The 17,760-nt window shown below is 45.1% G+C and overlaps 1 protein-coding gene across 1 annotated transcript in view; it reads left to right on the top strand.

Moving 5' to 3' along the window:
• Positions 1 to 244: 244 nt before the first annotated feature.
• Positions 245 to 17,760, top strand: part of LOC126267625 (uncharacterized) — a 41,878-nt gene continuing 24,362 nt past the window's right edge. The window contains exons 1-2 of the mRNA XM_049972924.1: positions 245 to 430; positions 17,367 to 17,507. Coding sequence (XP_049828881.1) covers positions 245 to 430; positions 17,367 to 17,507 — 327 coding nt within the window. The remainder of the gene's footprint in view (positions 431 to 17,366; positions 17,508 to 17,760) is intronic.

The raw sequence follows: 17,760 nt of genomic DNA, 5'->3' as shown, positions 1-17,760 counted from the left end.
CAACCAGACAACCGTCTTCCACCACGTCCCAGAGCACACTACCCCAGGACCTCTCCTCGTTACTCCTCGCGTAGACCCCAGAGGGCGCCGCTTCCCGCCCTGACCGTAGCAGCAAAGACAAACCACCAGAGTGGCACTATCGAAATGAGCCACGGCTCAGTGGGTGTGAGGCAAACTGAGTTTTCTATTGCTTTGCTCCAGGCCAGACGACTGGATGCGCGTGCGGCCGTCGGTCATGGTCCGCATGGCGAGGCCCGCCAAGTGGGAGAAGCCGTGGGAGGCAGCGCGCTGGCCGCCCTTGGCCGCCCCCTCCGCCCACGCCACCTCCATCACCGACGTGCCGCTCAAGAGCGCCACAGACGTCTGCCAGAGCGTCGTCGCCGCCGCCAACGATGCCCTCGGCCAGCTGAGGGACTTCCTCAACAGATACGTGAGTACTGTTCCACCACAAATAACAACATTATTTCCGATGTTAACTGGCACCAGTAATATGCCTCGTATTCAACTAAATGAAAGCTGAGATAATAATAATAACTGTAACGTTTATTCACTAAAGCAAGTCTATCGCCCAACATCCAAGATAGCAGGAAGTGAACCCCTATCACAGCTGTTCATTGCTGTACAGGATAGATGGCTTGCACCAACACCGACTCAAAGGAAGGCCTCGGCGCTTGTTGGTGACGTCACGTCAGCTAGGCACGGCTAACGCCAGTTCTGTTGCATGCAGAAACGCTTGGGCGTGCTTATCACTATAAATCTCTTATTTTTGGACAAAATGTTTGGTATTGTTTTAGATTCTGCAGTTTTATTTAGATGAAAGATTTTATTACTATCGTAAAGCTACAAATGAAGATCATAGTTCTGTATTACTGAATCCTGCCGAAACAAACGTAGATCAACATGAGAAGATGCTTTGCCCCATTGCAAGCTTCGGAAATTTTACTTTCAAGTAACTATATCTACTTGATCCATTTTGTTATCGAAACTTACACCAACCGCCTTACAATAACTCGTTTCTTTTATTTATTTATTTATTTTCGTTTGACATCGTCACTGGAAATGTGAACTAATTTACATGTGTAAATGTCCAACTGTTGCCAGTCATTAGACTACAGCAGTTTTCAACGAAAGGAAGTTTAAACAGGAAACAAAATAGCTTCAAACATCGAAAATACTGCTGAGCTTAAACTTTTTTAAACATGCGCCTTAGAAAAGATATATATTCCCCTCTTGCAACTGAAAGGAGAAACTTCATAAGATAAAAAAAAATTATTTGATAAAATAATATCTCTCTTTTGCCTCTTCTTCTGTCACCCACCCTATCCCCAAACGTGTACAAACGCAAGATATTTCATTAACACTCAGTGCTCCTCACCCCATAGTTAACCAAGATACCTAAAGAAGAGCACCAATATGTTCACAGTTTCTTGTAAAAGCAACCCAGTACAAACGTAACTTCCTCAGATTTACAAATAAGGTAAAGAAGCACGAATTCTGTTGCTGCTGGGCCGTGAAGTTGTTTTTCTATCCTTAAAACTGGCGGAAATTTAAGTTCAGGAGTACACTATTTGTTTAGAAGTGTAACAAATTACACAATTAATTGATTGCAGAAATCTCTCAGAACAATGTGTGTTGGTCAACTACCGCCAACAGTTTCACATTTTCCTGTGTCAGAGAGGGTGACACCACCATTATGAGTATGCCTGCAACAGACCTGGCGTTCGCCGTGCCTAGCTGACGTGACGTCACCAACAAGCGACGAGGCCTTCCTTTGAGTCGGTGCTGCTTGCACACTCGCAACGTACAATGAAGTGACAAACGTCATTGGATATGTGGATATACAGATGGTGGTACCATCGCGTACACAAGATGTAAAAGGACGGTGCACTGGCGGTGCTGCCATTTGTACTCAGGTACACTGCTGGCCCTTAAAATTGCTACACCACGAAGATGACGTGCTACAGAAGCGAAATTTAAACGACGGGAAGAAGATACTGTGATATGCAAACTATTAGCTTTTCAGAGCATTCACACGAGGTTGGCACCGGGAGCGACACCTACAATCTACTGACATGAGGAAAATTTCCAACCGATTTCTCATACACAAACAGCAGTTGACTGGCGTTGCCTGGTGAAACGTTGTGATGCCTCGTGTAAGGAGGAGAAATGCGTACCATCGCGTTTCCGACTTTAGGATTGTAGCTTATCGCGATTTCGGTGTATCGTATCGCGACATTGCTGCTCGCTTTGGTCGAGATCCAATGACTGTTAGCAGAATATGGATTCGGTGGGTTCAGGAAGGTAATACGGAACGCCATGCTGGATCTCAACGGCCTCGTATCACTAGCAGTCGCGATGACAGGCATCTTATCCGCACGGCTGTAATGGATCGCGCAGCCACGTCTCGATCCCTGAGTCAACAGATGGGGACGTTTGCAAGACAACAACCATCTGCACGAACAGTTCGACGACGTTTGCACCAGCATGGACTATGAGCTCGGAGACCGTGGCTGCGGTTACCCTTGACGCCGCATCACAGACAGGAGCGCCTGCGATGGTGTACTCGACGACGAACCTGTGTGCACGATTGGCAAAACGTCATTTTTCGGATGAATCCAGGTTATGCTTACAGCATCATCATGGTCGCATCCGTGTTTGGCGACATCGCGGTGAACGCACGTTGGAAGCTTGTATTCGTCATCGCCATACTTGCGCATCACCCGGCATGATGGTATGGAGTGCCATTAGGTGCACGTCTCGGTCACCTCTTGTTCGCATTGAAGGTACTTTGAACAGTGGACGTTACATTTCAGATGTGTTACGACCCGTGGCTCTAACCTTCATCCGTTCCCTGCGAAACCCTACATTTCAGCAGGATAATGTACGACCGCATGTTGCAGGTCCTGTACGGGCCTTTCTGGATACAGAAAATGTTCGACTGCTGTCCTGGCCAGCACATTCTCCAGAACTCTCACCAATTGAAAACGTCTGGTCAATGGTGGCCGAGCAACTGGCTCGTCGCAATACGCCAGTCACTACTCTTGATGAAGAGTGATATCGTGTTGAAGCTGCATGGACAGCTGTACCTGTACACGTCATCCACGCTCTGTTTGACTCAATGCCCAGGCGTATCAAGGCCGTTATTACAGCCAGAGAGGGTTGTTCTGGGTACTGATTTCTCAGGATCTATACATCCAAATTGCGTGAAAATGTAATAACATGTCAGTTCTAGTACAATATATTTTTCCGATGAATACCCGTTTATCATCCGCATTTTTTCTTGGTGTAGTAATTTTAATAGCCAGTAGTGTAATTCATGTGAAAATGTTTCCGACGTGATTATGATTGCACGATGGAAATTAACAGACTTTTAACGCTGAATGTTAACTGGAGCTAGACGCATGAGACATTCCGTTTCGGAAATCGTTAGGGAGTTCAATATGCCGAGGTCCACAGTCTCAAGAACGTGCCGAGAATACCAAATTTCAGGCCCTACCTCCCACCATGGAAAACACAGCGGCCGATGGCCTTCACTTAACGACCGAGTCGTCAGTGCTAATAGACAGGCAGTACTGCGTGAAATAACCGCGGAAACCAATGTGGGACTTATGACGAATGTATCCTTTAGACAGCGGTGCAGAAAATGGACCAGAGGCCACCAGTGTGTGTGTGTGTGTGTGTGTGTGTGTGTGTGTGTGTGTGTGTGTGTGTAAAAAGTGGGTGAAGTGTTATGAAACAATGTGTGTATAGTGTATGCAGTGACTGATAGTGAGATATGAGCGAACAGTGTGGCATTTAATTATTTAGTAAGTTATTTGTAAAAAAAAAAAAGCATTGTATATCACGAGTAAATCTAATGATTATCTCTAACTAGAAGTATGTAAATATATGTGTATACGAATTAACTTATTTTAAATTGATCTAAAGTTGTAAATTCTTTGACATGTCCTATGCCCTTGCAAAAAGAGATCTACGCATGAATAAAGTTACTACTACTACTACTACTACTACTACATCTACTACAGTGGCGTGAAATTTGATTTTAATGGGCTATACCACAACACAAGCTGTGGCAGCAGCCGATCGACGCCAGTGCCTTTGCTAACACCACCACACTTCCTAGAGGGCCTCTCCTGGGCTCGTAGCCATATTGGTTGGAACATAGAGGACTGGAAGACCGTGGCCTCGTCAGATGAGTCCTGGTTTCACTTGGTAAGAGTTGATGGTAGCGTTCGAGTGAGGTGCAGACATATGAAGCCATGCATCCAAATTGTCAACAAGGCTCTGTGCAAGCAGGTGTTAGCTCCATAGCAATATGGGCTGTATTTACATGAGTGGACAGGGTCCTCAGGCTCAACTGAACCGATCATTGACTGGAAATGGTTCAAATGTGTGCGAATACCTAAGGGACCAAACTGCTGAGGTCATCGGTCCCTCGCCTTAAACACTATTTAAACTAGCTTACGCTAAGGACAACACACACGCTAATGCCCGAGGGAGGACTCGAAACACCGGCGGGAGGGTCTGCACAGTCCGTAACATGGCGCCTCTAACTGCGCGGCCATTCTGGCCGGCTGGAAACGTTTATGTTCGGCTCTTGGAGAACATTTGCAGCCACTCATGGACTTCATGTCCCCAAACAACGATGGCATTTTTATGGATGACAAAGCGCCATGTCAACGAGCCACAGTCGGTGCCGACTGGTTTGAAGACCTTTCTGGGCAATTCGAACGAATTGGCCGCTCAGATCGCCGAACATGAATCCCATCAAACATTTATGGGACGTAATCGAGAGGTCAATTCGTGCCCAAAATCCTCACCGGCAACAGGTTCGCACTTATGGGCGATTATGGAGGCAGCATGGCTCAATATTGCTACAGGGGACTACCAACGACTTACAGAGTCCAGTTGCTGCACTACGCCAGGCAAAAGCAGGTCCGAAACGATATCAGGAGGTATCCCATGACTTTTGTCACCTTACTGTGTGCGCTCACAGCAACACAATATGAGACATGTAATAAACATTTATTAAAATAACTGTACCGATTACCCAGCTCTCAGTATTGAAAGTGCATGGCACTGGAATTAAGTCCCAACGTTAACGCTAAGGTAACCTCGCACATTGAAAGTGAAGTATCTAGTCTATAGATGTTCAGTAAGCACTGCTGTAATTTAACAGTTTTGGGTATAAATCTCACTACTTACTTTCGCTTGACACTTGGCACGTAGCGTTTAGCTGCCGGATGATCTCTCGTTTATAGTGGCTATAATGGCGCCAACGGATGATAATTATCAGCTGGAAATGTAGAGTGAAGTTGTTGCTCGGCGAGTTGGTGAAGTCTGTGCGGTGCGTCTTCGTTTATCCGCTACCGGTGGAATAATTTTGTATCTGTGACCGTCGTGGGCGAAAACAGAGGATAGTTCCGAGTATCAGTGTCGCCTGAGCGGAAGGTTTCGTGGCAGAAACACATACTGGTTCCAGTCTACGAGCACCTTCTAGGCAGCAACTTAAGTGTGGCGCCACGGCCGAAGTGCCACCCTTTTTGGTTTTGCTGTGTACCACATGACTGCATACACAACAATAACAATACAAATACATTACGATGCAACGGCCTGGTGCAAGTCTTTTAGTTGGAAGCCATTTCGGCAACTTGGGTGTCCTTGAGCCAATGCGAACTAGAGTTCACTGGCGGTCACCCATCCAAATAATAACTGGGCCCAAGGTTGTTTAACTTCAGTGATCCGGTGAGAACCGTTTCATAAAATCGTCCACGCCGATGGCATGTTAGATAGTTCCATTAGCATTGACATGAAATCATTTTTTCTTGGTGTTTTACGTGGTTCCCTATCGGGTCCCACTACCATTCTTCTTCTCCTCCTTCTTTTCGCATATCCGGGCGATTCTATCTCAACTGCACATTTACTTTTCTTTGTGCCTGGACTTTAACTTTAGCCTATTAATCTCAAATTCATTTCCTGCCTCGTTTCGTTTACATTTTGCCAGTTTTTTGTTTTGGCTTTCCCTTGAAATCAAGGTGCTCTTGGATCTTACTCTTGAGCGGAATTCGTTTATTGGAATAGTCTAGTGTTATCCCCATCTCTTGCATGTCATTTTCTACCTCGGTGAACCATGTCTATTTGGTTTCCCTGTTGAAAGATCCGATTTCTCGATCTTTATGACTCACATGGGCAATGTGTCTGTAGAAAACAATCCTCTTCGACAAATCATACCGTGTCTTTTCAAATTGAGGGTAGAGATCAAGGTTGTGCCATCTCTTAATTGCTCAATTTTCTTTAATCGACCCTAGGATTTTGCTCAAGATCGTTTAAAAATTCTTCATTGGGAAAGAAAGGGATATAATCTCAAAATTTTCGGAGAAATCGAGATATTAAGATGTAAAAAGCGTCTCCCAGTGCATACCCTCAATCGGCAACTAGAGTTGCGCCATCGCAACATTTCGTCAGTCTTCGACTGCTTAAACAGAATAACCTTGTACGTATGTTCTATTCTAAATTTTAAACTATTTTTATATGGTGTTATTTGGCATTCTTCCCTGTAATCACTATACTCTACTCTACCATTTCCAAGGTTGAACTGCGCTATTGTAAATTATTATGAGGTTCATACAACGCCAGTTATACATTTTCTTTTCCAAAAGATATTTTTAATAAAGAATGGTATGCTGGAAGAAATGTAAAAACTGAGATTCAGGCATAAGAAGCCTGAATCTCAGTTTTTACAGTTTTAGTGTCGTGGTCATTGTGCGATATAAACAGGATGTTACAAATTAATAACGAAACCTGATACAAGTGAAAGTATACTATAACGGAAACAAACGAACTGTCTGCGATATAATTGGAATGAAATGCAAACCTTTTGATTAAGTCCCCGTCTAATTCGGCTCAAATATCACTCATGGTCTCTGGTTGGAGAATGTGGGGCGCAGGCATATTTTACTGCTTATGTGAGACCTCATCTAACGATCCAATACGCTCCGAGAACTCCGTTGATGAATGATGATGATGAGGATGAAGTTTGGTTTTGTGGGGCGCCCCCCTGCGCGGTCATCAGCGCCCGTTCAGAGTCCAAAGTACCCACTGTCACGAATGATGAGGATGATAGGATGATGATGAAATGATGAGGACCACACAAACACCCAGTCCCCGGGCAGAGAACATCCCCAACCCGCCCGGGAATTGAAACCGGGACCCCGTGATCCAGAGGTAGCAATGCTAGCCTCTAGATCACGAGCTACGAACTCCGCAGATAAAGCCGCAGAACTTGAAGAGTGAACTACGATATATCTGAGTTTTGAGAGGAGAGTGCAGTATTCCCTCTACACGCAGTATGTGCACTAAACTGTAGTATGTGACGTGCGCAAGTAGTCTAGTGTTTTTACTTTTTTTAATTTTTTTACGCGTTTTTCGCTATAAGTTATGGTACATCCGTAATAAATATAAAAGAAAATGATGCTGGTACTGTAGCAAACATTTCTGTAAGTTATTTACCGTTTTCATTTTTAAAGGTTACTTTTGTACAACTAATGTAAATGCACTCTGTAGGTTGAAGAATAATGAAGTCCACGAGAGCATATTGAGACTCTCCGTTTATTTTAGAAAATCTGTTACAAAAACTTGGCTGGTCTTGTGACCGAGCGGTTCTAGGCGCTCAGTCAGGAACCGCGCGACTGCTACGGTCGCAGGTTCGAATCCTGCCTCGGACATGGATGTATGTGATGTCATTAGGTTAGTTAGGTTTAAGTAGTTCTAAGTTCTAGGGGACTCATGACCTCTGATGTTAAGTCCCATAGTGCTCAGAGCCATTTGAACCATTTTTTTTCAACACAACGTTAGGTTTTTAAAATTACACTTGTTTGTTTTTTCTACCTAAATGAAAACTAGAGGTTCAATTAGTAGTGAAAGCAGACTTGGTTTCACTTCTCTACATGATTCGTGGGACTAATGTATGACTATCGGCTGAGTTGATAGTCAACATATCCGGCATCTATTGCCGAACCTATAAGAAAGCGAGAAACGTTTATCCACTCTAAGTAGAAAGCACACCGACGCTAAAACAAGATGGATTGCACATCCAGCAAAAAGTGCTGAGTTGTTTCTAATGCTGGTGTAGCATTTACTAGAGGACGATTCGAGTTTTTTTTGTGTCATTTCGTACAATCGACAAAATACAATATTGTCGAGTTAGAATCTGACGAGTGTAACCCCTATGTTTGCGTGGTAGAGTAATTGTGGTGTACGCGTACATGGAGAACTTGTTTGCGCAGCAATCGCCAACATAGTGTAACTGAGGCGGAATAAGGGGAACAAGCCCGCATTCGCCGAGGCAGATGGAAAACCCCCTAAAAACCATGCACAGACTGGGCGATTCAGCGGACCTCAACACAAATCCGCCGGGCGGATTCGTGCCGGGCACCAGGCGCTCCTTTCCGCCCGGAAAGCGGTGCGTTAGACCGAACGGCCAACCGAGCAGGCTAACATTGATTATAGATTTCCTGTAAACAGAAGAGCAAGAGGCGACTGTGGTGGGAGAAATGGGTGCAAGAACGCTTCAACTGCCGTTCAGGACATCTACTCCCCGTCACATTCCTCTCAGATTTAGTGGTAAGGTGGCCCAGTGGACAGACTGTTAATAATTGAAGATCAAGAATGGAAACAGGAAGAAGGTGTACTGAACTGTGAAGCAAAATAGAAACAGTGAACGGTCCAAGCTAAAGATCTGCAAGACCGAGCTAGCTCGAAAAGCTATGACGTCGTGGGTGTGTAGTCATTGTGTTGGACTGCAAACTCCCTCATGCCCCCCCCCCCTCTTTTTTCTTCAATATTATGAACTGTCCTCCCGGTCATTGACGTGTCTATTCTCTCTCTGTAGCATTGACAATTATCATACTCAACACTGGTTATAGAATGTGAGTTATGTGGTAAGAATGTATTACCGTCGCAAGTAAATGTGATGTATAGTGAGACCAGGCGAGATGCCGAATAGAACTCTCACAGAAATGAAAACGACAAGTAAACAGGTGTATTACAACAAGCAAATTCAAGAGTCAGAACTTCCAAAACGGAACGCAAGAGTTATAACATGTGGTACTTGTGTAGAACAAATAGGAGGTACGTACGTCTACAGGCTCGCTGCGTTGGAATCACGGAATCCCATTGTCGAGTACCAGTGAAAGCATACAAGATCTCGGATACAAACCTGCTAGTGATTCGAACCCGCTGTAAGCAGTAGGTCCGATGCGGGATAACCGCGGTGTGATATCTTGTGCGAAATCAACTTTCGTTACAGGTTCTTTCCTTACACCTCGCCGTTACAAAAGGACGTTACACCACGACACAGACACGTCTGAATACAGCGAACAGATACGTCTATGACTGCGCTGACAGCTCAAAATTTTATGAAGATTAAAAATGAGCGCGAGGGAGATTTGAGCACGGGTCTCCCGCTTTGTAGCACCATGGCTACAAAACAAGCTCGATGTTGCTTATCTTGAGCTTGAACCGCTCACTTTTTCTACTCTGCTTCTTTATTCACAGTTCAGTACACCTTCTTCCTGTTTTCATGCTCGATCTGTGTCCAATTTTTTACGAGCTATCCACTAGGCCATATTACCACTAAATCTGAGGGGGTAGGGAGGTCCCCTTGTAAGAATCAAGATCGCGTCCAGTAATGCAGTGAAGCTTGCGGTGTTTTGCGTAGCATCTGTTAGCATGAATTTCTTTCATTTGTTACAGTAGCTGCTAATTCTGTAAAGCGTAAGGTGTTAAAGCATTCAGTGGAAAATAAAACACTCGCCAGACGTGTCTGTGCACTGCATCGTCACCGATTAAAAAGGAGCTCTGCGGGAAGGTCAGTATATCTTAGTGAAACAGCCTGTAAGTGCTCCTTGTAACGTAGCTTTAGAGTTTGTGGATGGCCGATAGCTCGCAGAAAATAGAAGATCAGACGTTAACGATATATTCATAATACCCGTGCAAATGAGGTGGCCAGATGGGGATAAAAATTCACTGATGGGTCGAAAATAACTGTTTAACGAGGATAATGGAATGTAGTCGAATTAAGTCGGGTTATGCTGAGGGGATTAGATTAGGAAATGAGACACTTAAAGTAGTAAAGGAGTTTTGCTATTTGGGGAGCAAAATAACTGATGACGGTCGAAGTAGAGAGGATATAAAATGTAGACTGGCAGTGGCAAGGTAAGCGTTTCTGAAGAGAAATTTGTTAACATCGAGTATTGATTTAAGTGTCAGGAAGTCGTTTCTGAAAGAATTTGTATGGAGTGTAGCCATGTATGGAAGTGAAGCATGGACGATAAATAGTTTAGACAAGAAGAGAATAGAAGCTTTCGAAATGTGGTGCTACAGAAGAATGCTGAAGATTAGATAGGTGGATCACATAACTAATGAGAGGTATTGAATAAGATTGGGGAAAAGAGGAGTTTGTGGCACAACTTGACTAGAAGAAGGGATCGGTTGGTAGGACATGTTCTGAGGCATCAATGGATCACCAATTTAGTACTGGAGGACAGCATGGAGGGTAAAAATCGTAGAGGGAGTCCAAGAGATGAATACACTAAGCACATTCAGAAGGATGTAGATTGCAGTAGGTACTGGGAGATGAAGAAGCTTGAACAGGATAGAGTAGCATGGAGGACTGTATCAAACCAGTCTCTGGACTGAAGATCACAACAACAACAATCATATGTGGCTTGCGCTTTCGTCTGTTCTGATCTCCAAGTAGAACAACTATGCACCCACCTCCAGAGTACGTCAGAGGGTACGGCAGAAGCAGTGGCCGCTGTGGAAGTTCCTCCATTTGTCAGCCTGCTTGGACTGGACAAGATCTAGACCAATTCTGAATCTTTGTGCCATCAGCTCCCATAACCCAGTCAGTTTAGAGATAAAGCAGCTATTGTGGCATAAAACTGCGATGAACATATGTGGATACAAGCGTAATGAAACATTCAGCAAAGACAATAGGTGGGCATCCTCACAAAGACCGCAACACACAATGGGAACTAGATACTTCGTTACATCCAGCCACATCCATAAACTCAAAGCGAAGGAAAAGTAGGCATTGAAAAATAAGTAGCAGAAACGCAGTGGTACAGTGGCGCCAGTATAGTAGTTTACAAGCGATCCCCCCAGAAGACCGTCGTTTACACGTTGCAGACGGGGTAGCAATAGACACGAGTTACTACACATTCTTCAGAGCACGTCTAATCCAGAATGGGATTCCCCTTCTGTTCGGACTGCGGCTAATATTCTTGTAAAGTACGAACCTGCTTACGCTAGTAATGAAACATTACAGCTGGGGCTTCAGGAAAGAAGGAAAAAGACTGAATTTCTCGCAAAATTGCAAGACTCCGACAGATAATCCCATACGTGTGTGTGTGTGTGTGTGTGTGTGTGTGTGTGTGTGTGTGTGCGTGAGCGTGTTTGTGCGTGTGTACCAGATAAATGCTATCCTCATGCTACTACACAACAATTCGGTTCTGTCTTTGGAAAGAAATGTTTCTAAAAGAACCGTCACTTTCCCCGTCTGGGGGAAGATATGTACCACCCTACCCTAGATCCGCTATCGGACGACACCAGTCTTGGGAGCTAACAGGAAGTAAATGAACTTTTGTAATATAAAAACGGTTTTTCATCACCATAAGAACCGAGCAATTTCACAGATGTTACCAACATAGTAAAATAACGAGGGAAGAGAACGTTCTTGGAATGATCATTGAACTGTAATGTATCAGTGAAAATGCGATATGTCGAAGACTGGAAGATTTGCCAATGGTGAGAATATGGGGGTGAGGGAGTGTTAGCGATGCTCTGACAAAAGCGAGGGGAGCTGAGTGGTGACTTTACCGACTCTTGAACATGCATATTACTCCCTCCCACTGGGCAGAGAAAATTTAGGCTAGTACGAAGGCTTTTACCAAGAGACATTTAAGAGCTGAAGTTCTGTCTTTGGTCTTCTCAATAAACGTGAAGGATGGAATAGGAAAGAAAGACGATATTACTGCTGCGTTGGAGGAACTGTTAAAGGTGAGGACGTTGGTATAGCCGGTAACATCCACGAAAGAGCAGCCCTCATATATTAAAGATGGATGACGACCCACTTATTAAAATGCACGTATACGTGCTGCGCAGTTCTTGCTGTGACGTGTGTTCCTGAAAAATGTGGCTATTTGACAAGTACTGGAAGAACAAGAAAAAGCTTTTAAGGAATTGCTGAAAACCGTGATCAGTGTAATATACACTCCTGGAAATTGAAATAAGAACACCGTGAATTCATTGTCCCAGGAAGGGGAAACTTTATTGACACATTCCTGGGGTCAGATACATCACATGATCACACTGACAGAACCACAGGCACATAGACACAGGCAACAGAGCATGCACAATGTCGGCACTAGTACAGTGTATATCCACCTTTCGCAGCAATGAAGGCTGCTATTCTCCCATGGAGACGATCGTAGAGATGCTGGATGTAGTCCTGTGGAACGGCTTGCCATGCCATTTCCACCTGGCGCCTCAGTTGTACCAGCGTTCGTGCTGGACGTGCAGACCGCGTGAGACGACGCTTCATCCAGTCCCAAACATGATCAATGGGGGCAGATCCGGAGATCTTGCTGGCTAGGGTAGTTGACTTACACCTTCTAGAGCACGTTGGGTGGCACGGGATACATGCGGACGTGCATTGTCCTGTTGGAACAGCAAGTTCCCTTGCCGGTCTAGGAATGGTAGAACGATGGGTTCGATGACGGTTTGGATGTACCGTGCACTATTCAGTGTCCCCTCGACGATCACCAGAGGTGTACGGCCAGTGTAGGAGATCGCTCCCCACACCATGATGCCGGGTGTTGGCCCTGTGTGCCTCGGTCGTATGCAGTCCTGATTGTGGCGCTCACCTGCACGGCGCCAAACACGCATACGACCATCATTGGCACCAAGGCAGAAGCGACTATCATCGCTGAAGACGACACGTCTCCATTCGTCCCTCCATTCACGCCTGTCGCGACACTACTGGAGGCGGGCTGCACGATGTTGGGGCGTGAGCGGAAGACGGCCTAACGGTGTGCGGGACCGTAGCCAACTTCATGGAGACGGTTGCGAATGGTCCTCGCCGATACCCCAGGAGCAACAGTGCCCCTAATTTGCTGGGAAGTGGCGGTGGGGTCCCCTACGGCACTGCGTAGGATCCTACGGTCTTGGCGTGCATCCGTGCGTCGCTGCGGTCCGGTCCCAGGTCGACGGGCACGTGCACCTTCCGCCGACCACTGGCGACAACATCGATGTACTGTGGAGACCTCACGCCCCACGTGTTGAGCAATTCGGCGGTACGTCCACCCGGCCTCCCGCATGCCCACTATACGCCCTCGCTCAAAGTCCGTCAACTGCACATACGGTTCACGTCCACGCTGTCGCGGCATGCTACCAGTGTTAAAGACTGCGATGGAGCTCCGTATGCCACGGCAAACTAGCTGACACTGACGGCGGCGGTGCACAAATGCTGCGCAGCTAGCGCCATTCGACGGCCAACACCGCGGTTACTGGTGTGTCCGCTGTGCCGTGCGTGTGATCATTGCTTGTACAGCCCTCTCGCAGTGTCCGGAGCAAGTATGGTGGGTCTGACACACCGGTGTCAATGTGTTCTTTTTTCCATTTCCAGGAGTGTATTTTTATGTTTCCAGAGTATGGTCAATGATGTTGGTTGTCATACACTCTGTGAGCCTTCCTGAAAAAGTAGGTACTTGCAGAGAGCTTGGAAGGGGGAGGGGGGTGGGGGGTGGAATCGATAAAATTTTAACGAATTGCCTAAAAACATTAAATAACGTCATAGGTTAGTTCTGATGTAGTTTAAACATTTAAATTTTATGGAAGGTTCCTGAAAATGGATAAAATAGGAGCTAAACCCATATTTCACATGAGACTTCTTAAAAAAGTCTGTAAACTTAGTCACGAAACCCATACTTAGCTGCATCTTCTTATAATGTGGGAGAAACCAGCAACGAAACCCTTATTTCCATGTACCAGTATCTTCTTGAAATATGGGGACAAAATTGGTGACATAGCAATGAAATATGTATCTTCCTAACAAATCGATAAAATTAACCACAAAACCGTAAATGGTATTTTATGTTGCAGAAAATAGCGTTGGGTGTGATATTCACCCAAAAATTCGCGAAAATCAGGCCAGTATCGCTGGGTGCTACACTATCGTGGAAACTTGCTATATCACCTGTATTTTCTGATGATGCTGCTGCCGCTGCTGCTGTTGCTCGAGCGTGGTCCACACAATGAATTACTGTCTCAGGACGCTGGGGAGACTAAAGGGTGGTGGGGGAAGGACCAATGGGAGTTCAGTGGTGGGGGAAGGAAGCATGCTACTTTCTGGCTCATAAATTACCATCACTAAATACAATTACCAGTTTTTGTTAAAATCAGTACAACACCTGGGTGAAAAAGAACGCATGTCCTGTACTCGGTTGCCGTCTTGCACATAAATTATGGAAATTAACTTGACAATTATTGAGCATCAATCGTCATTATCATGTCAGTTATAGCCCATTAAGTACGCCCTACATGAACAAAACATGGACACAAGCGTCCAGTTTGTTTACATAAGGGTTATTAAATTGGGCTAGGGCAACCGCGTGGTTTATTTATAAAAGAGATCAATGCCTCCTATTTGACCAGAACCCACCTATATCATTACTACTAGCGTACAACATCTGATGGCAATATAACTATTTTCAAGAGGCTAGCCGAGTTAGTAGATTTGTTTAAAAAAAGCAAATAATTAAATAAATAAAAATTCCCATAATTTTCTGGAAACACCTCGTAAAAATCATTCTTGTCTGCAGCCATTAGTTCCCAGACGATATGTATCTTCATGTCGTTCCAGATCAGGGTTTGTGCCTGGCCTCAGGTGCGTTCAGGAAACACAGCTCTACTGGGAGTCTTACATTTACCCATCTACCGGCCATCCGAGTATTGGCTGTTTGGCATCTTCCCCGCCGAGTGACGAAGGCATCTTTGCGGAGGCTGCGGTGAGATGAGATGTAATTTTTCCCCAGAAGACTCCCTGTGCTCTACAGCGCTGGGCGTCCTGATGTTTACCTACATCAGCCGCAAATGGGCCAAGGAAAACTGTGAGTCTCCTCTTCCTCGGGCATGGACAGCATCGGCGGTGTACAGGTGTATAAAAGAAGTCGGATCCCGCTTTAGAACGTCGAGTGTATGTCTTCCGTTTTGAGCTCCCGTGTGTGACGTTCGCTCAGTATCAGCTTCTTGTTGGTATGGACGGACTTGCTGTCTTTGCTCTCACGTGATTTTATAATTGGTTCAAATGGCTCTGAGCACTATGGGACTTAACTTCTAAGGTCATCAGTCCCCTAGAACTTAGAACTAGTTAAACCTAACTAACCTAAGGACATCACACAACACCTAGTCATCGCGAGGCAGAGAAAATCGCTGACCCCGCCGGGAATCGAACCCGGGAACCCGGGCGTGGGAAGCGAGAACGCTACCGCACGACGACGAGCTGCGGACCGTGATTTTATAGTTACAACGGTTAGGCAATGTACTGTTGTGAACTTATACGATTCTGGAGTTCGCCTCCGGGTTGGAAGTCGTCGTTGAGTTTTGTTGAACGTATCACACATTTCAGTCAAAAAATGTAAAAAATTCCACTATGAAATCTAAACATATACTATTTGATCAAAATTATCCGGATATCTATTAGTGGACATTAATATGGGTTTGTCCACCTTTCACTTTTAGGGCTCTGCTGGGGACACTTTCAATGAGGTTTCGGAAAGTCTGTGGAGGAATGGGAGCCCATTCTTTCGCAAGAGCCGGAACAAGAGAGAGTAGCGATGTTGGAAACTGTATTCTGGAGCGAAATCGACGTTCCAACTCCTTCCAAATGTGTTCCACTGAGTTCATACCACAACTATGGGTACGCCAGTGCATTTCACCACTGCCCCACAGGTCCTGCTTTATGACAGGGTCCATTGACGTGGTGATACAACCAGTCATCGCCTCTGAACTGTTTCTCCACCATACGTTGTGCACAATGTTGTAAAATGAGTTCATATCCATCCGCAACGTTTTCCTAACGACAATAACGGGTCTACATCCTAACCACAAATACCTCACACCTTAAAACCACCCTCTTCTCGCTTCACTGCTGTCACTACAGATGATGTCAGTTAACGTTCTTCAACCCTTCGCCAAACCCAAACCGTCTCATCGGATGGCCCAGGGTACAGCATGATTCAGCACTCCAAGTCACTAATTTTTAGTCACCACTGTCCAGTGCCGTCATTCAAGCACCTTTTGCCTTTACTACCAGAAATTTGTGGCTTATAAGTAGCTGCTCGACCATAGTAGCCCATACTTTTTAACTCCCTCCTGACAGTCATTGTATTAGGTGGATTGTTGTTAGCACTTTGGATCTCACAAGTGATTTCTTCAAATGGTTCAAATGGCTCTGAGCACTATGAGACTTAACATCTGAGGTCATCAGTCCCCTAGAACTTACAACTACTTAAACCTAACTAATATAAGGACATCACACACACCCATGCCCGAGGTAGGATTCGAACCTGCGACCGTAGCGGTCGCACGGTTCCAGACCGAAGCGCCTAGAACCGCTCGTCCACACCGGCCGGCAGTGATTTCTTCCTCTGATTTCATGAAGTGTTTATTTATTTATTTTTTATCCGTCCGCATTTCTCGGCGGTCCCTGTCCGTTAGGACATGTGGTCTACCTGCTCTTGGCTTAGCTACGGTTGTTTCTTTACGTTTCATCTTCAAAATCACATAACGAGCCATAGATTTGGACAGCTTTAGAAGCGTGGATTTGTTACGCAGGTAACATCCGATGACTAGCCCACGATCCAAGTCACTGAACGCTCATGACCGACCGATTGTGCTGTTACTGTTTCTCTACTGACAAGAAAATATCCCCCTCCTCAATCTTTTATATTGACTCGTCTACCTCTTGTGACATCAGATGTCATTTTGACATTACATAGAGGTGTCCAGATAATTTTAATCAGATAGAGCAGGTGCCACCAATTACAGGTCCAGAAAAAATGGTTCAAATGGCTCTGAGCACTAAGGGACTTAACTTCTGAGGTCATCAGTCCCCTAGAACTTAGAACTACTTAAACCTAACTAACCTGCCCGAGGCAGGATTCCAACCTGCGACCGTAGCGGAAGCGCGGTTCCAGACTGAAGCGCCTAGAACTGCTCGGCCACACCGGCCGGTCAGGTCCAGAAATTTGAAGAAAAAAGAAAATTATTAACTTTACTGAATTACCTTTTCTGTTTTCTTACAGACGAAAGTGATACACGGAATGAATTTTGATCAAGTGGATCGCCCATGGAAATCCCTTTACGTTGGGTGGCTGTACACCCCAGAAGAAGTACCAAAAAGTCTTGGAGAAACACTGAACTCAGAATACTTTTATAACATTTCCGTAAGTACCTAACGCAGCTATCATTTTCGAGACAATGAGCGTTTTGGACGTAAATTGTCTCCAATGATTATATTGTAGGTAGTATGTACAATTATAGTCTTGATTTCCTTTTCACACGAAAAAGTAGTTTCATCCTTAAAGATATAATTAAAGTATTTCAAACTTTCTATGTTGTAATCTCACTGGAAAACGTACACCATTTTGGCCATATATCATACGCATTTTGCTAAGGAAACTGCTTATAGGTTACGAC

Source organism: Schistocerca gregaria, chromosome 4, assembly GCF_023897955.1.
Source record: "Schistocerca gregaria isolate iqSchGreg1 chromosome 4, iqSchGreg1.2, whole genome shotgun sequence".
NCBI classification, from domain to species: Eukaryota; Metazoa; Arthropoda; class Insecta; order Orthoptera; family Acrididae; genus Schistocerca; species Schistocerca gregaria.
This window is presented reverse-complemented; position numbering and strand designations above follow the sequence as displayed.